Genomic DNA, 27,813 nt, shown 5'->3' with positions numbered 1-27,813 from the left:
TAAAATCTGTGTAAATAACAGTGTTTTCAAAATCCAACAAACCAACACACCAATATTTCTAGATCGTTTCTTGATACCATACTCTCCAGCCAGGACACTTAGATCAACGGAACAGCATTTGCTGACTGTCCCTTCTCTAAAAATAATAGGTATCAGAAGAGCTACAATTTTTTCAGTCATAGCACCCCAGCTTTGGAACAATTTACCAATCTATTTACATGGAGAAACCTCATTAGGAAAATTTAAAAGCACATTAAAATGCTACTTGTACAAAGACGCATTTGAGTCATAGATAGGATAATTTATCTAACATTAATCCCAGGCTCAAATACCTAATTTTAACTAGACCTTATTTATAGGTCACAACCTCCCCTCTCCTCTTTTTAGGCTTAGCCATATTTTTAAAAACATGCCTCATTACCCTCCTGATGATGTTTTTTCCTTAAATGTTTTTTACTTTCCTTAAAGATTGTAGTTCACCCCTCTTCCCTTTTGTATCGCTAATTACTTATGTACATGCATTGTATGTCTAATTGTACAAATTGTACAATTGTTTTAGTTTGTCTCCCAATTTTAAATTGTAATACACATTGAAATAATTGATATTGTGTGTACAACAAACTTTTAATAAACTTGAAACTTGTTACAACAGGGGTCTGTCTCAAAGTCCATTCTTGAGGGCCGCAATCCAGTCGGGTTTTCAGGATTTCCCCAGTGAATATGCATGAGATATATTTGCATGCACCGCTTTCATTGTATGCTAATAGATCTCATGCATATTCATTGGAGAAATCCTGTAAACCCAACTGGATTGCGGCCCTCGAGGAGGGACTTTGAGACCCCTGTGTTACAACTAGTCAAAACATGTCAAACTCTTAGCACAAAACCAGCTTAAAATGTTAGCATAAAAATAAATTGGCAGGTATAGTAGTAACCGCTGATACAAATTAGAAGGCTCTGTGCAGAACTCGGTTTTGTGCCAGGTACGAGAGGCACGTGGCTGCTCACACACACTGCTGCAGCAACGTTTTACTGGTTACAAGTCACGCACAAAATCTGTGATCAGAATGCGCCTCTGATATGCAGAGAACAGCACGAAGCAGCCTTTTCCACGAGACCTTGAATTAGTGCCAGTGGAGCCTTGAAAGGGGTGATGTCGTCTCTCCCGTGGAGGCAAGCTAGGTTAAGGCATAAGACAGCAGGCTCTAATCTGTTGCCAGATTCATGGCTGGGAAACACCACTAGGTGCTTAGAGCTCCTATTCTCTTTCCCATGGTTCTTGGGGTCTAGAACCGCCTTCTAGACTTGTGTTCATGGATGGCTAACTCTGAGACCTAGAGATTTGGCAGAAGGTCGTGACATTCTCTTCTAGAGAACAGGAGACCCTCTCATCCATAAAACCAGAATTTTCTCCTTGCCCCGAGCCACAATGTACTTTACTTCACCTGGATATCGCCAGCTTCTCTAAAGGGCACTCTTTCTAAAGTACACTTATTTATTTTAAAATCCGCCTATCAACTAGGCAGATTACAAGTTAAAACACACATAAAGGGGAGTGTGTGGTGCAGTGGTTAGGGTTACAGCTTCGGCATCCTGAGGTTGTGGGTTTGAATCCTGCACTGCTCCTTGTGACCAAGTCACTTAATCCCCATTGCTCCAGGTACATTTGTTAGAGTGGGAGCCCGCCGGGACAGTTTGGGAAAAATGCTTAAGTACCTGAATAATTTGTAATCCGCTTAGAATTGTAGGATATGCGGAATATAAATTATTAAATAACAAAATAAATATAAATAAAAATACCTATTCAAATGAAAACAATACTAAAATACGTACAAACCTAATAACAGTCAATAAAAAAAGTCCTAGGAGATGAATATATCAAAGCAGTGGTTCTTATCAATAGAAGGCTTTAACAAATAAGTAAGTTTTCAGTAGTTTTTTGAATGATCCAATCTTAATGGTCCATAATAATCTTAATGGTCTATTCAGTGCATTCCACAATTTTGGGACAGCTAAAAAGATAGCCGACATCCAATTTTTTTAAATATTGTACGTCTCGGACACATTAAAGTGACAATTTCATTGCAGATTGTGAACGTAGATTATGAGTTAGACCATATTTTTTCAAGGCCTGGCTCAAATACTGTGGTGCTTCCCCATAATGTACACGATGTATAATTGTCAAGATCTTATATTCAATGCGATATTAAACAGGCAGCCAATGTAGTTGTTTAAGTACTGGAGAGATGTGCGCAAAACGAGACACGGGTACATGGTTTTATTCTGCTTGTTATGGTAGCGCCTATGCATTTTGAGAGAAGAGCTGTATATATGTCTCTACAGGCTATAACAATGAGGGAGCCGAAGTACTTTTTGACACTGTCTTCAAGTGAAGGCCTGACCTATGCTGAGGACAAGGTCATGGCTGGTTGCCATGGATGTGCTGAGTGGCCTGTTTTGTCATCTAAGGTGTGTTGCATGTTGCACTGTGGATATTTCGGGTTGGGTCCTTACTATACTGCTGGTAAATGGCAGATGATCTTTCTATTCAGCTGTTTTTGATAGTTGACCTTTACAATAAACAGCAGACTATGCTTGCTGCAGTGAAGTTGTACAAGGTGGGCCCTACATGTAATGTTGCGTTGGAAGCAGTGTGATGGTTCTGGGGCTGGAAGATATCGGATAAGTACAGATGGAGTTAAGGTCCTGAATATAGGATGCAGTGAATTTTTTTACCACTCCAGAAGAAATGCAACACTGCAGAGAACTATGTTCCTGAGGTTTCTTAAAGAAGTAGCAACAAATTAATGGCACCATTTCCATAATTTCCAAATAAAATTTTGACACAGAGACTTTCAACAATCAAGGTCTACAACTAGTATTGTATTGCCTTTTTAAATACTCCCAAAATGGAATTATTTCCAATTTTTTCCAGAGATCTTTCTTTTCCCTGCCTATAGAATACACTTCCCCCTCTGTATTCGCGAATTCCGTATCTACGGATTCGGTTATTCGCAATTTTAATTTTTCGGGTAAGCCCCTCCCCCCTTAAGCCTTACCTGGTGGTCTAGCGGGTTTTCAGGCATGAGCGATCTTCCCATGCTCCTGCCCCGTGCAGATTGCTCACAGGAAATGGCTCGAGAGACTACGGGAGCTCAAGGCTGCCATTTCCTGTGAGCGATCTGCACAGGGCAAGAGCGTGGGAACATTGCTCTTGCCTGAAAACCCACTAGACCACCAGATAAAGCTTAAGGGGGGGGGCTTACAGGGCTAAAAATAGCCGGGAGAAGTGGGGGATAAGGGCAGAATCAGCCCGAATATTATTTGAGGTTTTTCCATATTCGCAGCCAGCTCTGCCCCTAAACCCCGCGACTACGGAGGGGGAAGTGTACAATCAAGTTAAAAACAAAAAAAGTGAGTGGTATGAGCCAGCTCCCATAGGGATTCTTCTAATAAGTTGCATTACAAGTTAATGCACCGTTTAGCATGCTGTACCAGTAACACAAGGATACGTTAACCTGGTTTTGCAGTAAATATTCCATTAGCAAACAGTAAGTCGTGCATTGGTGGAGTTTTTGGTTTAGGAGGTGTTACTGGGTGAGGTGTGGGTGGAGAATGGGCATGGAGTGTTCCCTGCTATTAACATGTGCTAAACGATAAATGCACTGTTAATGCAGAGGCATTTTACCACCTCCTGAACAGGAAGTGCTAAGTGCATCTGCATTAACAGTGCGTTGGTCCAGTGTGTTAACGGCAACTGTAATGCATTGGCCAAATTGTGAAAATACTGGAAGCTCTCCTTTTTGATGTTGTTTTAATTTGGGACTAACCCCTCGCAAATATACTGCCTTATAGCATGTTAACCCTAAAACTTAATAATAAATAACACTTTCACATGGACAGTGCACTATAAAGAGGAAAAGCTACAGCACAGGCCAAAAATAAACCCAAAAAGCAGGAAAAAAAACCTCTGAAACGAACCCTCCCACCACCATGAAAGTGGCTCAAGGTGTTCAGGCGAAAACCTCATTGGCATTAAAAAAAAAATAAACACCTCTCCTGGGATATAGAAATTCAGTATAGTCAAAATTAGATAAATGTGTAAACTTAGCTCAACTGACGATCGGTCGGCGCATTTCCCTGCACTTAAAGATGGCGTCTCACACACCATGCTGTAGCTTTTCCTCTTTATAGTGCACTGTCCATGTGAAAGTGATATTTATTATTGATATTGGATTTTCACTATATCTGTATTATTTAACCCTAAAACTTAGAACACTTTAGTAAAACGGTCCTGTAATTTTCCATGATATATATGGCCCTTTGAATATATTTTTGTTATAAACTACTTTTTAGTGACCCTCTTAACTTTTAGCCTTTATGACTTGTTATTATGTGCAATCAATTTAAATGTGTGTGTATATATATTTATCTATTTGTATATTGTCTAGAAGAAGTACACTTTGTACAGTATGCTATGCAAATTAGACTCTTACAACTTAACTAAATATGTTTTGACAGCTGTATATGTTTTAACAGTCTCATTTTAGAATGGATTTTATAATTATTTTGTTTGGTATTCATATTTAGCGTGTTCTTTTATACAGTCTCTTTATTGTGCTATTTCCATTTGCATTGCAAGCTTTTATTTATATTCTTTGTTTTATATCTACCATCCTAGGCGGCCGACTAGTGCTGTCATTTTTTAGTTATTTTCTTTGCATTATGGTTTTTATATGATTTTAGGCTATTTACATATTGTGAATTTTTACATATGCAATGTTTGTTATGGAATAGGTATGGAGCTTTTTTTGCTGCAAAGTTTTGTTTGGCACTCTTCACTGTTTGCTTGTATTTCAAACTTTTCAGAGTATTAATTCTTTCACTCCTTTAATATGTTTGGTTTGGTCACATATCACTTAACATTATTATACATATCAGTAATCGCAATTCTCTTTTCAAATATATTAATATGTATATGTCTGTTCACATTTCATTCTCTCATCACATATCCTCTCATATTCCACTTCATTTTGCTCTGAGACCCATCATATCTTTGCTCTGAGACCTATTATTATTAGTCTATATGCTTTTACCAAAGCAATAACTAAACCGGGAAGAATAGTCAAATATCACAATAACACTAACACCTCTCCTATTGAGAGAGGATCAGTACTCGTTGTCACACTTGTAAGTGGAGAAAATAAAGACCTTCTCAAATAATGTGGAGCTTAACTTAACAGCAGATGCTGAAAACAAATAAGCTCTTTCATCATCATTTGTCTACAAAAAAAACCCCTCCACTTTGTTCTAGGCAAACACTGAACAAACAATACAATAGGAAATATGGGGTAAGTCTCCTCCCTACAATAGGAAATATGGGGTAAGTCAACAGCACAAAATTAAAAATAGTCGATTCCACTTAAGTGCACGCCCTTCGGACTGGGTCGCCACATGTGTGTGGCTTAAACGGAGTGTGTGCTTAATAGGAGTGAGGGGGGGAGGGAAGGGGGAGGCTGTAGTTAAGCGGACTCAGGCCTTAGAACGCCAGACGGGAATTATGTGGAAACAGATTCTGAAAAAGCCAAACTACTGAATGATTACTTCTGCTCGGTCTTTACCTGCGAGGCACCAGGACACGGGCCACAGCTGGAAGCAATGCAAAGCAAGGAAGACCCATTTCAGAATTTTGAGTTCACACCAGCTGATGTTTACAGAGAACTGTCAGGACTCAAGGTGAACAAAGCCATGGGACCGGACGAGTTGCATCCAAGAGTGCTCAGGGAACTAGGCGATGTTCTGGCGAAACCGTTAGCCATGCTCTTCAATCTCTCCCTAAGTACAGGGAGAGTACCCCTGGACTGGAAAACAGCAAACGTCGTTCCTCTGCACAAAAAGGGTTGCAGAGCAGAGGCAGCGAACTACAGACCACTGAGTCTCACATCAATAGTGTGTAAACTCATGGAAACTCTACTCAAAGGTAAATTAGACTCGATATTGGATGAAGGGAATCTAAGGGATCCCTGTCAACATGGATTCACAAGAGGCAGGTCATGCCAATCCAATCTTATAAGCTTCTTTGATTGGGTGACAGGAAAAGTAGACTCAGGAGAGGCTCTGGACATAGTATACTTGGATTTCAGTAAAGCTTTCGACAGTGTCCCACACCGTAGACTATTAAACAAGATGAAATTGATGGGGTTGGGTGAGAAACTAACTGCATGGGTCAATGATTGGCTGAGTGGAAGACTTCAGAGGGTGGTGGTCAACGGCACCCTCTCTGAGACTTCGGAGGTGACTAGCGGAGTGCCGCAGGGCTCAGTCCTGGGACCATCCCTTTTTAACATATTCATAAGAGACCTGACCCGGGGGCTTCAGGGTAAAGTATCACTGTTTGCCGACGACGCCAAACTGTGTAACATAGTAAGTGAAAGCAACCTCAAGGACAATATGACGCAGGATCTGATCACGTTGGAAAACTGGTCCTCGACATGGCAGCTGGGCTTCAACGCTAATAAATGTAAGGTCATGCATCTCGGCAGCGGAAATCCATGCAGAACATACTCCTTGAATGGAGAAACGCTAGCTAGGACTTCAGAGGAACGGGACTTGGGGGTAATCATCAGTGCAGACATGAAAGCTGCTAAACAAGTAGAGAAGGCCTCATCTAAGGCAAGGCAAATGATGGGATGTATCAATCGAAGCTTTGTCAGCCGCAAACCTGAAGTCATAATGCCACTCTACAGAACCTTGGTGAGACCTCATCTGGAATACTGTGTGCAATTCTGGAGGCCACATTACCGGAAAGATGTGCTTCGAGCTGAATCGGTCCAGCGGATGGCCACTAGGATGGTCGCCGGACTCAAGGGTCTCTCATACGAAGAAAGACTGGGCAAACTGCAGCTCTATACCCTGGAGGAGCGCAGAGAATGGGGTGACATGATTGAGACATTTAAGTACGTCACTGGTCGCGTCGAGATGGAAAACGATATATTCTTTCCCAAGGGACCCTCGGTCACAAGGGGGCACCCCCTCAAACTCAGAGGGGGGAAATTTAGTGGTGACACGAGGAAGTATTTCTTCACGGAAAGGGTGGTAGATCACTGGAACAAACTTCCGGTGCAGGTGATCAAGGCCACCAGCGTGCTCGATTTTAAGAATAAATGGGACATCCACGTGGGATCCCTACGAGGGTCAAGTTAAGGAACTAGGTCACTAGCACTCAATGGGTTGGGTCAATAGAGTGGGCAGACTTGATGGGCTGTGGCCCTTTTCTGCCGTCGTCTTTCTATGTTTCTATGTTTCTAAATATGGTGCGTGGGTGCTGGAGCCTAAAATACAGGAAAGCTATACCCTACAGCTTGAGTAGAAGCAGAGTACTCACTTTCCCAGCTGTCCCAGCACTCACTTTCCCAGCTGTCCCAGTGCTTAAGCTGCTCTGTGAAGCCTAGCCATTCCCAGTCAGAACGTGATTGCATCTAACCGCAATGAATGTAATGTGAAAGAATAGAGGTGACATCAGGAAGGCTGTAGAAAATTGGGAGACTGGGAATTCAAATGGCAGATGAAATTGAATGTGGGCAAATGCAAACTGATGCACATTGGGAAGAATAATCCAAATCATAGTTACCGAATGCTAGGGTCCACTTTGGAGGGTCCGTACTCAAGAAAAAGATCTGGGTGTCATCGTGGACAATACGCTGAAACCTTCTGCCCAATGTGAGGTGGTGGCCAAAAAAGCAAACAAGATGCTAGGAATGATTAGAAAAAGGATGGTAAACAAGACTAAGAATGTTATAATGCCTCTGTATCACCTTGAGTATTATGTTCAATTCTGGTCTCCTTATCTCAAAAAAGATATAGCAGCCCAGGTATATTAGATAGATTGTGAGCCCACCGGGATAGATAGGGAAAATGCTTGAAGTACCTTTATGTAAACCGCATTAAGTATGGCTGTAAAACTACAAAATGGTGGTATACAATTCCCAATCCCTTTCCCTAGAAAAGGTTCAAAGAAAAGCGACCAAGATGATAAAGGGGATGGAACTCCTCTCGTATGAGGAAAGACTAAAGAGGTTAGGGCTTTTCAGCTTGGAAAAGAGACGGCTGAGGGAACATATGATCAAAGCCTACAAAATCCTGAGTGGCGTAGAATGGGTACAAATGGATCGATTTTTTTTTTTTTTTTTCCCTGCATCAAGATTTAGAAGGACTAGGGGACACTCAATGAAGTTACAGAGTAATACTTTTAAAATCAATAGGAGGAAATATTTTTTCACTCGGAGAATAGTTAAGCTTTGGAATGCGTTGCCAGAGGATGTGGTAAGGGGATTTAACGTAGCTGGTTTAAAAAAAGTTGAACAAGTTCCTGGAGGAAAAGTCCATAAACTGCTGTTGAGACAGACAGACAGGGGAAAAGCCACTGCTTGCCCTGGATCGGTGGCATGGAATGCTGCTGCTATTTGGGTTTTTGCCAGGTACTTGTGACTTGGATTGGCCTCTGTGAAGACAGGGATACTGGGCTAGATGGACGGTCTGATCCAGTGAGGCTATTCTTACGTTCTTATGTTGATGGCTAGCCTGTAGTAGAGAAAAGTGTGAAATGAGAGTAAAATACCTGAGGTACTTAAAAATGGAAGGCATAGGCTATAGATCCCAGCTCTCATTCTGACAGAACTGGTTTTGCCTCCTGATGATCTGTTCCTAGCTTGATGGTTCTGGAAAATGATCCTGAGGTTATATTTTTCTTATCTCTCTCTCTCTCTGTTTTGTCTTTCCATGCATAATAATAATAATTGATTATAATGTAGTTTTCCTTATGTTACTGTCTGTAGTTTGTGTATACTTGCCTTTATTTATTAATTATTATTGTAAACTGCTTAGATTTGCAGTGTATCAAATAAAGGTGAAATGTGAAGACCGAAGGGCTAGGAGAAAGCTACAGGCTGTCTCCTCAGTTCCCTACAAAGACAGACGATCAAACTTGTAGCTAAGTGTGCACTTTCAAATTAATCATTCTAATTTCAGGATGCTGGTATTTATCTGTATGCAGAGGCTTGGAGCAATGCAGCCTGTAAATCTAAGTAATTGATTAACCTAATATAAATAAGGATATGGATTTCAAACTAGCCACAAGTATTGACTTCAGTCACTTTCTGTAAACTGTGTGAGGTTTTTGTAAAATGCTGCTTGCAAGAGCAGCTCTCTAAAACATGGGGGAAACTTTCTTCTCGGAAAATGAAAAATGTCGGCTTTAAAGGTGAAGATTTGTACAAGATCAGAGGCGGTTCTTTAAGCAGTATGCACTCCCTTCCATACAGCTGTGTTTTCTTTTAATTCTTTGACGTGTCGCAGCTTGAGAACCACTGTTTATTCTATGCCAGCTGTCCTTTGTATACGAACAAATACTATTGTTCTTTAAAACAGCAATTTCACCAGAGCCATTGAGGAGTGGTTCTGTTTTAGTGCACAGCCTGAGAAGACTCTGGTAATGCAAAACTATAGAGGCAATATGTTCCAGGAACTTTTTCTTCTTCCTGCCTGTGTTCAAGAAAGTGTCATATGAGTGAAAGCCTCCATGAACTGTTTGCAACTTTGTACCTGTGCATGGGGGCCCACTTTTATCTTATCTTTATTGGGATTAGGGGGCATGCAGTGAAGCTACTAAGGGCCAGATTCTCAAAACTTAAAGTTGCCTTTAATGTGGTCGCTAAACTTGTTCCAGACAGTTTAGCGTGTATGCATTTTAGCAGTGGATTATCAAACCGGCTTATTGCGATCTTTAGAGAACTTTCTAGCAGCCTCCGACACTGCCATGTAAATGGGCCCTTGAATATTGAAACGAGCACTCTGGTGGATTTTTAAACATTGCTGGGTCATTCTCCAAGTCAGCTTTTGGCGACAAAAATAAGCGACTGGTCCGAGGGTGCCGGTAGAGTGCCAGCACTGTTAAAAGTGCATCTTGTGGCGTGTATTTTGACTGTGGCTAATGAAAAAAAAACAAAAAACTTTATTCTCACAAATTATAGCCTTTTTAAAAAAATAGTGGGAGTGGTAAAAGCACACTTCTTGAGCACATGTATTATAGCCTCCCTCAGCAGCGGGAGAGATGCCCACTCCCTCCCACCACAAACACCCTCCCCCCCCACACGACTTAGATGTCTGGCCGGAGGGATGCCTACTCCCTCTTCAAAATGGTGGGCCTTTCCATCCCTGGTGCGTCCTGGGATGCACCGGGAAGGGGCCTGAGGCTCTGATGGGAGAAGAGGGTTTATACTTCAAAAACATAGTCATAGGGCTCCTATGGGAGGGGCTTTAAACAACCTGGACCAATAAGAGCCTTAGGCTACTCGCCGGCATATCCCAGGATGCACAGGGAGGAAAAAGCCCGCCATTTTGAAGAGGCGGGCCTGCTGGTTGGAGGTAGTAGGCATCCCTCCAGCCAGCCATTTAAGTAAGGTAAGAGGAAGAAGGTGGGGGTCATTGGAGGCATGGGGGGGGGGTTATTTTCGGCAGGAGAAAGTGGGCATCTCTTCCGCTGACAAAGGGGGTGTTGCATAGCAGCAAAAGAGAGTGGGCATCTCTCCCACTCTCAGGTGGAGGGTTGCTTGACTTTGGCAGCTCAATTTGTTGTTGGGTTTTGGATTTTTTTTTTTGAATTTTGCATTTATTCTGCGCATGTGCCCATTGCTATCACCAGCGATGGGCACATGCAAATTTAGCGAATTTTCACTACTCTCCGCAAACCTCATTTATATAAGTGTTTTTTTGGAGAATGACTCACTTTTTAAAAATCACTACTGCAATGGCTGCGACAGTGGCCCGTCGGTTTTTAACATGACTTTTTGAGAATCTAGGCCTATGTAGTACATTTAAAACAGAGCGGAGAAAATATTTCTTCACACAGTGTGTAATTAAACTCTGGAATTTGTTGCCACAGAATGTGGTGAAATCAGTTAGCTTAGCGGGATTAAAAAAGGTTTGGCTAATTTCCTAAAAGAGAAGCCCATAGGCCATTATTGAGAAGGCTTGGGGAAATCCAGTACTTATTCCTAGGATAAGCAGCATAAAATCTGTTTTACTACTTGGAATCTAGCTAGGTACTTGGAACCTGAGGTAGCCTCTGTTGGAAGCAGGATACTGGGCTTGATGTCACGGTATGGTAATTCTTATGTTGCTCAGATTCCCCCAGTGAATGCACTTTCTGTGCGAACTGCCCATGCTGAACTATCACTACTTATCTTTGCTATAGTGCTACTAGACTTAGCAGCACTGTATATCAACTGGAAGAACCAGAGGGGCAGGCTTCTGCTCCATGAGTTTGTGCAGTGAAAGAGTAGCCTAAACTTTAGTGGGCTAATAACTAGGGGAACTGGGTTTGATTCTCACTCCAGCTCCTTGTGACCCTGACCCAGGATGGTCTCGGGGCTAAAGGGTCTCCCGTACGAAGAAAGACTGAGCAAATTGCAGCTCTACACTCTCGAGGAGCGTAGGGAGAGGGGAGACATGATTGAGACATTTAAGTACATCACGGGACGGGTAGAGGTGGAAGATGATATCTTTCTTCTCAGGGGACCCTCGACCACAAGAGGACATCCGCTCAAGCTCAGGGGAGGGAAGTTCCGTGGAGACACCAGGAAATACTTCTTCACGGAGAGAGTGATTGAGCATTGGAACGAGCTTCCAGTGCAGGTGGTCGAGGCACGCAGCATCTCAGACTTCAAGAACAAATGGGATACCTATGTGGGATCCCTACGAGGTCATGCCAAGGGATAGGGTCACTAGGACTGAATGAGCGGGTCAGTAGAGTGACAGTATAATTACAATTATTCTTTAGGGGGTCAGTAGATTTAAGAGGGTGGGTAAATAGTGTGGGCAGACTTGATGGGCTATGGCCCTTATCTGCCGTCATCTTTCTATGTTTCTATGATTCACTAAGCAAACCGATTGTGTACCGATCGGTTTGCGACCCCTTTGCGACCCGATTTCCCTCCGATCCGATTCACTAATCTCTGTCCTGATCATCCTCCGATCCGCGCAAGCAAATGAGGGGGAATGGCATTCAAATGATGGCAGGCAGCGATTCACAATGAAAAACCCTGCAACACCGACTGGGCTGGCCAATCGCAAACAAGCGACTGCTGGGGACCAGTTGCTCACAGCTTTCTGACTGCCATCTCCTACTCTGCCTACTGTCTTTCCAGCTCTCTGCCCCCGACTCTCTGCCCCTGAATCTGCTCTCCTGCTCCTTGCCCTGGCTTTCCCCTGCAGTGTGAGCCCGTGGTTTTAACCCACATGTTTAAAGCGGGTTAAAACCATGGGCTCGCTGGGCTAGTAAAAAAGTTAAAAAAAAAAAAAAAGTCACGGCTCATAGACGATCTACAGAGCGATCCCGGCGGTCGGTTGGGGTTGTGATTCCAATCACCCTCATTTGCAAGAGGGCGATTCATGAATCAGCCCCCCCCCCCCCGGACACGGATCGGATCCCTCACGGATCGGATTCGATCCATGCCCTTAGTGAAATTAGCCCTAAGTCACTTATCCCGCCATTGCCACAGGTACAAAAACTTAAGAATGTGAGCCCACTTTGGAAGCACCATAGAAAGGCGGTATATCATTACATTACATTAGTGTCTTCTATCCCGCCAATACCTTTCAGTTCTAAGCAGTTTACAACAAGAGTTGGCCTGGGCATTTCCAGGGAGAATACATAGTTAATAGATGTAGTATGCGTCTGAGTCTGTGGAGAGTTGATCAGGTTTAGTTAGATAATTTGACAAATTTCTTGAATAGAAAAGTTTTAAGTTCTTTCTTGAATGTTTTGTAGTTGGGCGTCATAGTCAGCAGATTAGAGAGGTGGCAGTCTAGTTTCGCTGCTTTGGTGGCTAATAGCCGTCGTATATTTTTTTTGCTTTGTATACCTTTGATTGGGGGATGGGTGAAATGTGCATGAGTTCTCCTTGGTCTGGATGTGTTTTTCCTGATTAGGCGGTTGCTCAATGGATCCATGCCTCAATAGGATCTTGCTATCACAATCCTGTACCAAACACAAATTAATCTCTGTCAGTTCTTAGCATAAGCTTTTCCTTTGTCAGCGTGTCTTTTCTCCTTTCTAATTCTGGACTATAAGAATTCCAGCTTAAACTTTAATATTTTCATTTAGTTTGATTCTATCATAGCCAATTCGAAATAACCTTTTATAAACCCCCCATTCCACTAATGTCTCATTTATCCCAAATAATCTCAACGTTAATCACCTTGTATTATCTTGCATGCTTTTGTTTTCCAGTTTTAATTATTAATAGCAGCTGGGCACGCCCATGATATCTGCATATATTCAATACTTTGCATGAGTAGTATATACTGTATAATGCTGCTTATGCTCACATTGTGCCATTCAACCTTCTCCAGCCAACTTATGGCTGTTTGTTTTGTAATGATGCTTTTCTCTTTGCCTCTTTTTAAAATAGTAATATGCTAGGTCATGGATCATTGATGCTTTTTTTTCTCTTCTGCATATATATTCACCTTCTGAATACTGATTATAGAAGATGAATTCCTTTCAGTAATACTCGAAGTACAGGCTAAAGATACAGATGCAGTTTAATGCAGAGTAGCTCTTGTTACAGCTTGGTGTATCTGCAGGAATAAAAATATACAGTGGAACCTTAGTTTGCGAGCATAATTCGTTCCAGAAGTATGCTTGAAATCCAAAGCACAGTATATCAAAGCAGATTTCCCCATAGGAAATAATGGAAACTCAGACGATTCATTCCACAACCCCAAAACTTTAATACAAAATACTATATGTACTTGTATTCCAAGTTTATTAAAATCTGATATACCGCCTTAAAACTGTCAGAGCGGTGCACAATACATTTAAAATTATAAAATCAATGACATACCATTAATACTTTGGGTGGATACATGACAAATCGCGACAAAAGGAAAGAGGGGTGGAACTATTGTTTATTGTTTATTCAGATTTTTGATTAAACGCTTTTTCGAAACTACAAAGTGTTGAACAGGAATTAAAATTAACATTTAAACAAAAATTTAACAAGTGAAACATACATTTCTATATTAAAAACTACAAGACTGACAACAATTACATACTAGGTAAAAACGGACCGAAAGGCCCCTAAACACGAATAGGAAGAGAGGGAGAAATACAATCGACAATTATTTAGAGGAATGAAAGAAGAAGGGTAGCACGGTAGGTTAGGGGAACTATACTCTTCCATTATTGCAAGACCTCGCTCGTTTAGAACAGTCACTACACTCCTGCGAAAACCGAAAAAAAAACCCGAAAAAAAAAAAAGAAAAAAACCTACACTCCTTTTTTTTTTTTTTTTTTTTAGTTCAATGATTTTATTGAATATTATAGGAATTATAAACAGAAGGCAGTTCAAACATATAGAATCATAATAAAAATCATGTATCAAATATTCGTATCTACAATCATTTGAATAAAACTAGATTAATGAAAAGGATCCAGAGTATCTGGAACTGCTTAGAAAAGGAACTGAAGAAGACAGAGAAGCAGGAGGGATAAGAGAAAGAGAGAGAAAGATAAAGGAAGAGAGAGAGAATGAGAAATAGAGAGAAATATAGAGAGAGAAAGAGAGAGGCAGAAGTGTCTATAGAGCAGAACGAACATATGAATCTAAGAATGGCCAAGGTGATTTGTTTCGTGTCAAGTTTGTGGAAGATCGAGAAAACAATTTCTTCTCATATGCATAAGATTCAAATTTGTGGTACATACTTAAAGAGTTCCACCAAAAAGTGTAGTCTAGCAATGAGGATGATTTCCAGTTTTTCAGAATATGCATTAGAGCTGTCACGAACATGGTGTCAATGAGTTTAGGCGGGCAATTTGATTGTGCAAAACATGGGTGTTGAGAACGAAGAATTATAATGTCCATGGAGATCACTTCTGAAAAAAAACCTACACTCCTGCAGCATCAGAGAGAGAAGAACCATCGGCTCAGTTGTGATGATGTGACGCGTATTGCAAGACATTGCATATATATCAAGTTAAAATTTAATTAAATGTTTTGCTTGTCTTGCAAAACACTTGCAAACCAAGTTACTTGCAATCCAAGGTTTTACTGTATATTAAATGTTTGCAGCTGGTTGGGTGCAGATTCCATTCCAGGTTACTGGGTTTTTTTTTAAGAATGGCAGTAGAGAATGTGGTGGTGTGGATTGTGCTTGAGGCGAATCTGGTTATTGGAGAGGGAAATGACCGCATCTAAACTTCCCTCTGTGGCTCTCTTGGATAAATGACTACTGGAATTTCTGGGGAACAGTCCACGGATGCATATACTTTTTTTGAGCATAAACCCTGGACACTGAGTTAAGCGATAGTTCCAAAATAGTCAAAGTGTGTTCCAAGTCATACAAAGGAAAACAAAGAGGTACTATAAACACTAAACCACAAGATCTGCAGTAAAGTCCACATACAACAGCACATCAATTGCAACAACAACAACAACAAAAAAACCTCTTCACATAAAATTAATATCTAGCAAAACTGACTGCCAACGTTCTATAATGAAATAAAGGTAACATATTCTTCAGCCTCATTAAGGAAACTGGATCAGACCATAAGCATGCACAATTTTCCTCTCTGTTGTGTCTCTGCTCTCCCAGGGACACTAACATTGTTTTCACTCTGTCTCTGAGAGTAGATTGGGCAGAGGTTTGCCTCCTACACAGCATCCCCTACAAAACTCTGGAAAAACCTCAGCACAATAGAGACAGCCTCAGCAGCGGACAGAAATCAGACAAAAAGCAAAGGCACATTCCCTTGCGAGCATCATCTGCAGCCCTCATGTGTTGATGATGACTTCATCAAAGCTTAGAGACACAAACCTCTCTATTCATTCTTATTGCATGAACATATCAAGGAGAGGGTAAGTACAAATAGATGTTAGGATCACTTAATCATACAAATGCAAGGGTCATACTTTATAGGACCAGGATTATGTACTATATTGATCCTAATACAAGGGCAAATCAGAAATGAAAGGCAATTGTTAAATTACGTGATAACCGGAACAGAGCTAGCGAAATGCAACATATGTACTTGTACATTGCTTGTTGGATAGTTCATCCATGCATGGTGCAGCGCTCATGTGGCAGCCAAGAGGTCAGAAACATGGATGTTCCATTGCAAGATTGCACCACCGAAGAAGAACGTGCAGTAGGGCAGAGGGAGTGAAACCTGTGGAAATTCGCCATCAGATATTGACTCAGTACGGACATAGCACCATGAATCAATGAAAGGTTTATGAGTGGGTAAAAAGGTTTAAAGTGGAAAGAACAAGTGTAACTGACAAAGGTCGTTCTCAATTCATGTTCTCGTTGCCAAGCCGCTCCACACATTCCCGATCATTTTTTACCTACCCTTCAGTCAAAGGCTGTACTCAGAAAAGATTCATTAACCGACTCTTATCATACCAAGCCGCTTCCAGGGATCCTGAACTGGGCCAAATGGTTAGAATATCAGCATCATATATGCATTTTAAAAAGCTATTAAAAACCCATCTGTTATCAAAATTCTTGTAATCCCTTCAAAGCAGCATACTAATGTGAAACTATTGTTAACTCATTGATGCCAATATTCTATCTATTGTAGCTCACTGACAATGGTCAGCCCATCTCTTTTGTAAACCGCATAGAACCGAAAGGCTTTTGCGGTATATAAATAAAAATTTATTTTATGTTCTGGTCGCCCATCAACATTGCGTATACAAGAGCACTTTGACAAGATGGATGTCTTAATTAGACAAGGCCAACGGATAACATTATCTCAGTTGGCTGCAAATTTGGATATCAGCTATGGATCTGCATTTGCCATAATCCATGATGACTTGGGACACAGGAAAGTCTGCACACGACCCTGCTCCTGAGACTGTATTCTGGAGAGAATCCAGAGTATTCTGGAGATCCCAGTATTCTGGAGAGAATTGTCACAGGTGACGAGACATTGGTGCATCACTGTGACCCATAGAGCAAAAGACAAAGCATGATGAAGTAAAGGAAGTGGTGCTCACCTGGCTTCTGGAGCAGTTGAAAAACTTCTCCGCAGGAATGCAGAAGCTAGTTGGAACGATACAACAAATGCATCATCTTGCATGGGGCCTATGTGGAAAAATGATAGTGGTTAAATGTATTGTGCCTTTACTTTTTGATTTACCCTCGTATATAAAAAAATGTGTTTTTTCTAAAACCTGGACTGATCCAGGAAAGGAGAGTGCAGTATCCCTTTGGCTTAGCAAAGGAGCAGACGATAATGTTCTATTAAAGCCCAAGTGAGCAGGAGGGCAGCTTTATTCCACCTGAACTTGCTCATGGAGGAGGCCATGAGTCATCTGAGGCTGGAATCCAGGAAAAAAAGCAAAAAAAATGATGGGAGAAATGTGTCAAAAGAAGGGATTGTAACATGGTAGGGAGGGAGAGCCCCTCCCCTCCAAATCCCCCCCAAGAAAAACTTTGGACCTGAAGGATAAATCAAGTGGTACCTACGGAAAGTTTATAAGCAAGTGTTGTATCTGTACACAGGTATAGATGTGGAAAATGTACTGTTCATGTTAATAATGTTTTGTGTTGATTTAGCCAGGAAGTGAGGTGAATGCAACTGGTGGTTAAAAAAAATAGTATTTTACTTCCTGAGAGGAGGGGCTGGAAGGAGAAGGAGCCATTAGGAGGATCCCAGAGAGAGAGAATTGAGGCTCAGGGAGCCCAAAATTTTAATAAATTTCTACTGTACGTTACAGCTGGCTGAGGACAGGAGAGGCTTGACAGGGTTTTAAAAGACTTTTTTTATATTATCCAGCAAGAAGGGAGAACCGGGAAACTACAGACCGATGACTCTGACCTCGGTACCGGGAAAGATGGTAGAGGCATTGATAAAGGACCGCCTCATTTATCACCTGGACAGACACAATCTGATGAGGACCAGCCAGCACGGCTTCAGCAAAGGAAGATCTTGCTTGACAAACTTGCTGCACTTCTTCGAGGGAGTAAACAAGCAGATAGACAAGGGTGACCCGGTCAACATTGTATATCTGGATTTTCAGAAGGCGTTCGACAAGGTCCCGCATGAACGACTACTTCGAAAAATTGCGAGCCATGGAATTGAGGGTGAAATACTCATGTGGATTAAAAACTGGTTGGCAGATAGGATCAGAGAGTGGGTGTAAATGGACAGTACTCGGACTGGAAAAGCGTCACGAGTGGAGTGCCGCAGGGTTCGGTGCTTGAACCTGTGCTCTTCAACTTATTTATAAATGACCTGGAAATTGGTATGACAAGCGAGGTGATTAAATTTGCAGAGGATACAAAGTTATTCAAATATTGAGGATGCAGAAGGATTGTGAAGACCTGCAATGTGATATAAACACACTCGAGAAAAGGGCCACGACATGGGAAATGAGGTTAAACGTGGATAAGTGTAAGGTGATACATGTTGGTAAGAAAAATCTTGGAGAGACCCTCCAGGAAAGAGACTTGGGAGTATTGGTCGACAAGTCAATGATGCCGTCTGCGCAATGTGCGGCGGCGGCAGCGAAAAAGGCAAACAGAATGCTAGGAATGATTAAGAAGGGGATCACAAACAGATCGGAGAAGGTTATCATGCCTCTGTACCGGGCCATGGTAAGCCTCCACCTGGAATACTGCTTCCAGCACTGGTCGCCGTACATGAAGAAGGACATGGTACTACTCGAGAGGGTCCAGAGAAGAGCGACTAAAATGGTTAAGGGACTGCAGGAGTTGCTCTACAGTGAGAGATTAGAGAAACTGGGCCTCTTCTCCCTTGAAAAGAGGAGACTGAGAGGGGACATGATCAAAACATTCAAGATAATGAAGGGAATAGACTTAGTAGATAAAGACCAATCATCCCCTGGTGAGAGTTTGCTAAAACGTGAAACACAAATAAATATTAGAAAAAGTATCTATAAGAACAATAATAATAGGACGTCAGTACAGGCAAAGCTCACTATTAGGAGCAAGATTTAGCCCCAGGCAAGATCTCATAAGCACCAGAGTCAAGGTCTAAATAAGACCTCAATGTAAACACACGGCATCTATGGTTGCTCACAATATCGTCAATCATCTCAACTCAGATGGTGTGTCTTAGAACAAGTTCCTATACATTTCAATGGAGATACGACCACTTACTTTTTGAGACAGGAAAATTTTTGGATTTTTTATTTGAAAGCTTATTTCCCCATAGGTTTGAATGAAAATGTTGATAAATGTTTTTCAGGATAATGGAGTCTGTCTATGTTTTGCTCATTTCTTTTTGTTTTTGCATTATCTTTTTTGTTCTGTAATTTGTTTTTTTAATCTTTTTAGTTTTTTACATTTCCTTTCCTAGTATCTTTTCTCCTTTTTTTTGTTGACGCTGCTTTTTACGTCATCACATGAGGTCTCCTGAGCTTTTTAAAAATCTCATACACCATTGTTCTCTTTACTTTTCCTAAGCATTAGTTTGATTTCTCTAAGCTTTGATGGACCGCGAATTCCCGGGGGAACACTGTACATAAAAGTCCTTGAGAGATGTTTTTATATTTTTACATGATAAGGAAGCCTACCCAAATTAAAGAAAAAAAAAACATGTAAACCAAGGTGCAGTTCAAGTATCACTAGGAAATTTGGTCAGAGGGAGAAGTAGAGTTTGAATGGACCTATCAAGAGCTGGCAGCAGAAACACCAGAGGGGCCTAGATATATCATTAACCTGAGGTAGGAGGTACACTTTGTAATGAGATGAGAAATGGAATAGGATAGCGGAAGCCCCATTTTACCATAGCTTGCAACTTTAGAACTGGGGGCTGAACACAAGCTAGAGTAGGGATATGGGCTTGGACAACTTGAACAGACATTCCCAGGGAACAATGGAGAAAAGGGGTACCATTGCTTTATTTAAAGTCCTGTTTTGTATTTACTGAGACTGTAGTAAGAGTGATCTGGGGAAAGCATAAAATGAGTGGGGGGTGAACAGAGCAGCTGGTACTGGGAGACCCTTAATGGCAGCATTCATGGAGTGGGATGCTACTGTAACACTGATACAAAAAAACAAATTATAATCATTATTGATTTGTAAATAGATTCCAGATGGCAATAATGGCTGGGGCAGTTATAGATAACCTTAGTTTTTGTATCTTGTTGTTAAAGAAGTCTGCTAGGGTGTTAGCGGTTAGTGTGGATTTTTCATGATTATCAGTGAGCGTCTCAAGATTGTAAAGGTCGTTGACCAGTTTAAAGAGGCTGCTACTGTTAGTTATAGACCTATTGCTTTAAACCTTATAGAAGGTGTATTGCAAATACAATTTATGAGCCACTTAGAACATTTTCAACTGCTTCACGATTCACAATCAGGCTTCAGGCATTCCTTTAGCACAGAGACAAGTCATTGCATCAATAACCAATGACCTAAACAAGATACTTAGCAAGGGTCAGAATGCCCTTGTTCTTCAATTTGACCTCAGTAATGCTTTCGACCTGGTGGGCCATGATCTTCTGCTTCTATGCCTTGACTCCTTTGATCTTTCTGGGAACATATTAAATTGGTTTAAAGGCTTCCTGAAATCATGTAGCTATCAGATCAAGATTGGAAATACTCTGTCTTCAAAATGGAACAGCAATTGCGGTGTCCCTTAAGGCTCGCCGTTATCGCCACTATTCTTCAACGTCTACCTAGCTTCCTTCGGTGACCATCTTAGTAGCCTAAATGTTTCTCACTACAGTTACGCCGATGACATCACTATCATCCTCCCTGTCACCAGTCTCTCAGCAGCCGAAATTCATAGAATAGAATCCATCCTCGCTACAATAGAAAATTGGATGTCTTGTTTCAAATTAAAGCTAAACACCGAAAAAACAAAATTCTTTCTAGCAACAGCCTTTAACTCTACATTACATTCTATAACCTTTACATTCCATATCCTTTATCACCATCAATCAGAATCTTAGGCGTGCACAAGGACAGACAGTTATCGTTGACTACTTAAATCAATCATGTTACCAGAAAAGGATTTTTTACTCTTTGGAGACTTAGATCCATTGGGAAATTCTTCGACCAAGCTCCTGGTCCAATTGCTAGTTCTCGGTATCTTGGACTACTGCAACATCATCTATCTATCTGGACTTCACAAACATTTACAGAAATTAAGCATAATTCAAAACACCACAGTAAGGCTGATATTTAACTTGGAAAAAATTTTATCACTTAATCCCTTTCTACAACAAACTCCACTGGTTAAAAATTGAGAATCGGGTGTTTTTTTAAATTCGGCTGTCTCTTTTATAAGGCCCTATATGGTTTATTACCTGATTAACTCACCAATCATTTCTTATTTTCCAACCCGGGCGGACCTCTCAACTCCAGTCACTCTTTTCCTTGCCATCAGTTAAAGGTTTCTCGCATAAGAGATTCATCAATAAATTCTTATCCTACCAAGTAGCTTCTAAAGATCCAGAATGGAGTCATCTGGTCCGTTCTTCTACATCACACATGCATTTTAGGAAGCTCCTGAAAACACACCTCTTCCCCAAACCTGATGATCAAGTTTTAATTAACCCTTGTTGACCCAAGTCTAGACAACTTTCACCCCATCACAAACTTAAATTTTTCATTTATTGTTTTTTATGAATTTGTAAATCTGTATTATTCTAATTTGTTAAATATTACTGTTCCTGATGTTTTTTACTACCCTGTACACCGCCTTGAACCGAAAAGCTAATGCAGTATATAAGTAATCATTTATGTTATGTTATGCTATGTCATTTCAGGGGTAGGCAATTACCACAGATAGGTCAGGTGTTCAGGATAACCCCCAAAAATATGCATGCGATAGATTTGCATTTCAAGGAGGCAGTGTATGCAGATCCATCTCATACATATTAATTGTGAACATCCTGAAAACCTGACCTGCCTATGGCTCTGGAGGACCGGAATTGCCTACCCCTGGCCTATTTTATACATTCTCATGTGGCACTTAATGCACGCTAAGGTCAGGTAGCAAACGGTAAAGCTTTAGGGTAAAAGATTCTTCTGTAATATTTTAGCCAAGTCAAAGATTTTTCACTTGGCTAAAATATTACAGAAAATCAGATAAAAGCTCTACTGAGCAGGGACTATTTCTTGAATATTTTATGTTCAAATGATTTTTATTATTTCAACCAGAACATACAAATAGAAGTTGCATACAAATCCAAAAAATAACAGTGCAAGCTCACCCCCTCCCTTCCCATCCCTCCCTTCCCTCCCCACCCCAAAAGTCCAATGCCAGTACCATGGCTGAGAGTGTAAGATAGTCCTAACAATTCAAGAGTCTACTGCGAGCATATGGTATGAGGTCCTTCCAGAAGCATTCCCAGGTCTGACAGAATTTGCGGCCCGGTCCACGATCTAAATCTCCCACTAGTCTCCGCATAGGTCTAGCAGCGCCATAGAAATGATAAGTAGTAGTGGTAAATATATTTCATTGTTCAAAGTTGCTGTGGCTGTATTTTATCATTTAGATAAAGGAATATGAAAGTTTAATTCTCTAATAAACACCCCCCCCTCTCTCTTTTACAAAGCTGTTCAGCAAAAGCCCCAAAGCCCTTTAAATCTCTATTGGCTTTGGGGCAGTTACTGCAGTGGCAGCCACTAGTGTGGCTTTGTTAAAGGAGAGAAAAATTCGGCTATCTGCACAACAGTGTGTTAGTTTTTTTACTGCATCAAGATTTACAAAGACTAGGGGGACACTCAATGAAGTTACAGAGTAATACTTTTAAGACCAATAGGAGGAAATATTTTTTTCACTCGGAGAATAGTTAAGCTCTGGAATGCATTGCCAGAGGATGTGGTAAGAGTGGTTAAATTAGTTTGGGGTCCATTGACATCTTTTGTAGATTTGCCATAGTTGTCCTTTATTTTTATCTTTATTTTCTGTTGTTTTTCACCTACACGTTCAGGGGGGGAGCAGTAGGGGGGCATATCTTTTGATTTGGTATTATTCCTGATGGTAATGATGGATGGGGGAGGGAATTGTTATCTTTTGTATAGATACTGATTGATTATAAGTGCTTGGTTGATTATCATTATTTGTATATAAATTGTATTGCACTTTTTGTTGGCATTAAAAACTAAATAAAGTTAAAAAAAAAAAAAGTGGTTAATGTAGCTGGTTTAAAAAAAGGTTTGGACAAATTCCTGGAGGAAAAGTCCATGGTCTGCTGTTGAGACAGACATGGGGGAAGCCACTGCTTGCCCTGGATCGGTGTCATGGAATGCTGCTACTATTTGGGTTTTTGCCAGGTACTTATGTCTTGGATTGGCCTCCGTGAAGATGGGATACTGGGCTTGTCAAGCTATTCTTATGTTCTTATTAGGGCCAGCCCTGGGTACTAAATGCCTAGGTTAAGGTCAGTAATTGTGTTGCCATTGTCGGTCTCTTCCTGTCTGCTGCATGTTGACACACCTGATTAGTTCTGTTGAATGTCAGACAAGCCTGAGTCCTCAGTGGTAACCATGCTGCCTTTTAAGTTCTGCCTCGGCTTGATCGGGGTTAGATTACTGGTCCGACGAACATTTTGGACTCCGGTGGAAGTTTATCAGATGGTTTCAGATGTGCAGTATAGGAAAAAAAAATATGGCAAGAACAGCATCGTATTGTGAAAGCAGACTCCCAGAATAACAAGTAGGGCAGCTTTACACTTTTGTTTACCAAACACACAGTCTGTGTTTGCTGTTGGCAGTGCGTGAGGATTGGTTTTCTGGTGTGAGTAAAAGCGTTGGAATTAGCTGGTTTGATAGCAGAAAACACACTGTATAACTTGCACTTGAAGACGTGTCTGCTGGTGCGACCAGTCACGGTGCTGCTGTGGCTTTGCTTCTCTGCTGCTGTGGCTGCAAGGACCGGCATTACTGCTTGAAACTTGCACCTCAAGATGATGAAATCATGTGAGTACAGGACCTGACCACAAACGATGCTTAATGTTTCTGTCTAGCTTGGAGTGAATGTCACAGAGCTTGTGCCCTTTATGGTAGCAGTGTCTGGGGGGTGACTTTCTGCGGCAGGAGAGTGTCTTTGGTGACTTTAATTTAGTTAAAAACATGAATAAAAGGGAATTTTTTAAAGCTTCATTTTAGTTTAAGAAATATAGGCCCAGATGAGTGAGTTCCCTCCCCCCCTATTTTGTGTTTATAAGGGTAAAGTGGTAGGGCAACTGTTTGTCCCCTTCAAAGGTAATACAACAAATTGAACTAACTTAATACAATTCCCCCCCCCCTTTTTTTTTTTCCAAACCGCAAAAGTGTTCCTATGAGCGTTGGAAGCAGCGTAGAGCATTCAGTGTGCCGGCCTGTGCTAAAAACCACTTCCGTGGTTTTGTAAAATGGAGGGGTGGGGGTTGGGTAATGTTTGAGTTTTTGAAGGTGACATCCTTCAGGTCAGAAATGAGCAAATGATGACCTATATCAGAATATACATGGGAAACATGAAAGTATTCCAATGACAGTCTCATGGGGGAGGGAGGGAGGTAGGAGTGTGTGGGCAGGGGGTGTGGGAAACGAGGAGAGATGGATGGATGATCAGAAGGTGACAAAGCAGTTGTAATTGTCATTCTAAGGAAAATGTACTTCTGGTCAGTAATTTTTAAAAGTCATTCAGCACAAAATAGGCAGTATAAATGTTTGCATTTTATTTATTTAATTGTTCCTCAAGACATTCCCATAACCAGAAAGCTTTGGATTTAAACAGCGTTGCGTTGGGGTTTTTTTTTTTTTTTCATAAAACACTAGAAATAAGGAGTTTCTCCAGTTCTTTTTCTCAGGCAGTGACACTTGGCCCATGCTTAGCGTAGCTTAGCAAGGACATGGTTTTGATAATGCTGTTTCAAGGATTGTTTCTCATTTGTTACAGCAGATGATTCTTCTGTAAATCCGTTTTGGTTTGGCAAACTTAAGCCATTTGAAATACGTTGTCTTTGTCGTTTTCAGACTCCTCTTCCTGGTTTTCTTAACAAACAAGGAAATTCCTAATGTGCTTGCCTTTCAATAATATTTCATACTTCTTGCACTATTGTAAGTGGAAATAGTTTCATAGTGGAATTTCAGCACACTGGAACAAACTTCTCATCCTCTCTTAGAGATAAATGTGCCCGGAGCACTCTCCAAAGACCAGGGTGGCACAGTGGTTAAAGCTACAGCCTCATCACCCTGCAGTTGTGGGTTCAAACCCATGCTGCTCCTTGTGACCCTGGGCAAGTCACTTAATCCCCCCATTGCCCCCAGATTGTGAGCCTTCAAGGACAGACAGGGAAAAATGTTTGAGTACCTTAATTAATATCATTTAAATAGTTCTGCGCCCCCCCCCCCCGGGAGAATGGTACAGAAAATTGAATAAATAAATACTTCACTGATACAGGTGCTCTGTCCTTCACCACTCTCACCGTGGGATTGATTTTCTAAAGTTTGTCATTATTTCTCAGATTTTATAAATGAGGGGCCGCTGTGAAAAGTTCTTTGTTCAATCAACAAAATTGGGGCAGTCTCCATCAAGGGCTACATACTGAGGGGGAGATTCTGTATAGGATGCCAGTCTCTGCAACTGCCTAAGAAGCGACTCAGAATTGCACACTGGCATCCTATCCAGAGTTGTGTCTGTCCTAAGGGACAGACGCCTAACCGCTCCAATTTTCTAACTGGTGCCCATGTCACAGGCACTAATTAGAGAATTGCAGTGGAATCCCTTGCCATCGGCTGATTACAGCAATGGAATCCCCCTGCTGTAATCAGCTGAGCAGCTCAGCAGGAGATCCCCCACAAGTCTCACCAAAATTGGCAGTTGGGATGCCTATTCCCTCCTGTCCCTGAACCCCCCTCCCCCTCCGTTGAAGCAGCTGGGTAGGAGGGATGCCCATACACTCCTGCCCCCAACCCCCACCCTCCCCATTGAGGTAGCGAGCAAGAAAGATGCCCACTCCCTCCTGCTGCCACCTCCCTGAATCCCCCCTGGAACTCCCGATACCCTGTGAATCAGAACACCCCCCCCCAAGGTTGCAGGCCTCACACCCCTAACTCTACCCCCAACCCCCCATACCTTGTAGGTGAAAGTCCAGCCAGAGGGATGTTTACACACGCTGCCCAGCAAGCCCTTCACTCCAAAATAGCAGGCCTTCCCCCTTCCCATTGCAATCTAAGGGGGGGTTGGGGGCATCCCTTCTGCCAGGATGTTTCAATTGGGGGGAGAGCAGGGGTTAGGGGGCAGGAGGAAGTGGGCATCCCTCCTGCCTGGCTGTTTTGGGGCTGCCTTGGCTTCATGGCATACAGGTGCCATGTTAGAATTGGCACTCCCTCCAGATTCTGTAAATGGCACACAAATTTCCTAAGATATGCATTCAATTAGTGAGCCAGTATGTGCCAATAATTGGACGCTATCAATTAACTGCCATTATTAACGTGCAACTCAAGAGGAGCATGGAAGGGTCGGGATCATTCACTAAAGATGCAATATTACTTAATACTGGAGATCCGTGCCTAAATACACACCAGGATTTACACCAGGTTTCAGATGGTATAAATCCTCATGCCCAAAATTTGGCATGGAAATTGGCTCTAAATGCTATTCTATAAATGGTGCTCTGTGGATTTTTTGGGCACCATTTACTGAGTGTAGTACTCAGCATGTAGCAACAATGCATTTAACTGAAGGCACCAAGTTATAGAATTGCCTTCATAGTAGAACAGGCCCTTAGGTAGGTATGAAGACTGTACATTTCTACCTCTCTGGTGCATTTACGAGGGGTGTTCAATAATATATCTACTTAAGTATGAAAGAAAGTAGCAAGTGTGTTGAAACAAGTCTGTGCATGTTGTGACATGTACTCAAGGTTACTTATGTACAGTTGCGGCTCAGTGCACGTCTAACATTCCAAGAGATGGGATGTCAGGAGAGTCCCCATGTGAATCAAATACGAAAGTGCTAGATTTGGAGCACCATTCAGTGATAACATTTCTCACGAAAGGCCAAAGGAGATCCATGAACGTATGACTGCAGTTTATGGTGAGTCTGCCCCATGATCCTACAAAGTAAAATTTTGGAGCAAGCAGAATAAGTGGAGTAGAGAGTCCATTGACAGTGACCCTCACACTGGACAGCCTGTGGAAGCAATTTCCACAGAAATGTGCAAGAAAATCAAGGATTTAATTTTGTCAAACAGATGAATTATGGTGAAGAAACAGGCATCTTGGCAGGTACAGTTTGGAAATTAATTCATGAAAAGTTGGGCATGTCCAAGGTTAGTGAAAGTTGGGTTTTAAGAATGCTGACGCCATGTCAGAAACCAAAAACTGGATTTCGTGACATTTGGAGCATTGAGATAAAGCATCAAATTACTGCGTCTCAATGGCCACGAATCTGGACTTGGAGGATGAGATGTACGGTGTCTGCATCTATGAGACAAACATGGTTTTTCTAGTTACATAGAGCGTGTTAGACTCTGGTTAGATTACAGAAATTAGATAGTTCCAAGTCTAATAGATGCTGGCACTGCCATCTTGAACCTGGGACATTGGATCATTTATTATATTATTGTCCCTTGATACTTCAATTTTGGAGATCCATTTGGAATCAGGTAAACAAAGTAATGGAAAATCCAGTGGCACTAACATACGACACTGTGCTATTTGGCACTATGATGAGAGCTAAAAGCCAAATATCATCTCACAATAATAAGCTTCTCTTTATTATGAAAGGGGTTGCCATACAGCTTATTTTAAGGAATTGGAAAAACTGGGACAGATTGAACTATA

The 27,813-nt window shown here is 41.5% G+C and overlaps 1 protein-coding gene across 2 annotated transcripts in view; it reads left to right on the top strand.

Moving 5' to 3' along the window:
* The window catches only part of TNFAIP8 (TNF alpha induced protein 8), a 241,977-nt gene that overhangs the window by 96,958 nt on the left and 117,206 nt on the right, over positions 1–27,813 (top strand). The window contains exon 1 of one of the 2 annotated variants that reach the window (XM_033929035.1): positions 23,714–23,961. The exons of the other annotated variant lie outside the window; for it this stretch is intronic. Within the exon in view, the coding sequence (XP_033784926.1) occupies positions 23,949–23,961 (13 nt within the window). The 5' untranslated portion in view covers positions 23,714–23,948. Of the gene's footprint in view, positions 1–23,713; positions 23,962–27,813 lie in introns of those variants that run through there. 2 annotated transcript variants of the gene reach the window in all.

The sequence above is a fragment of the Geotrypetes seraphini genome, chromosome 1 (genome assembly GCF_902459505.1).
Source record: "Geotrypetes seraphini chromosome 1, aGeoSer1.1, whole genome shotgun sequence".
NCBI lineage: Eukaryota > Metazoa > Chordata > Amphibia > Gymnophiona > Dermophiidae > Geotrypetes > Geotrypetes seraphini.
The sequence above is the reverse complement of the archived record's forward strand: the minus strand, read 5'-3'. Positions and strand labels throughout refer to the sequence as shown.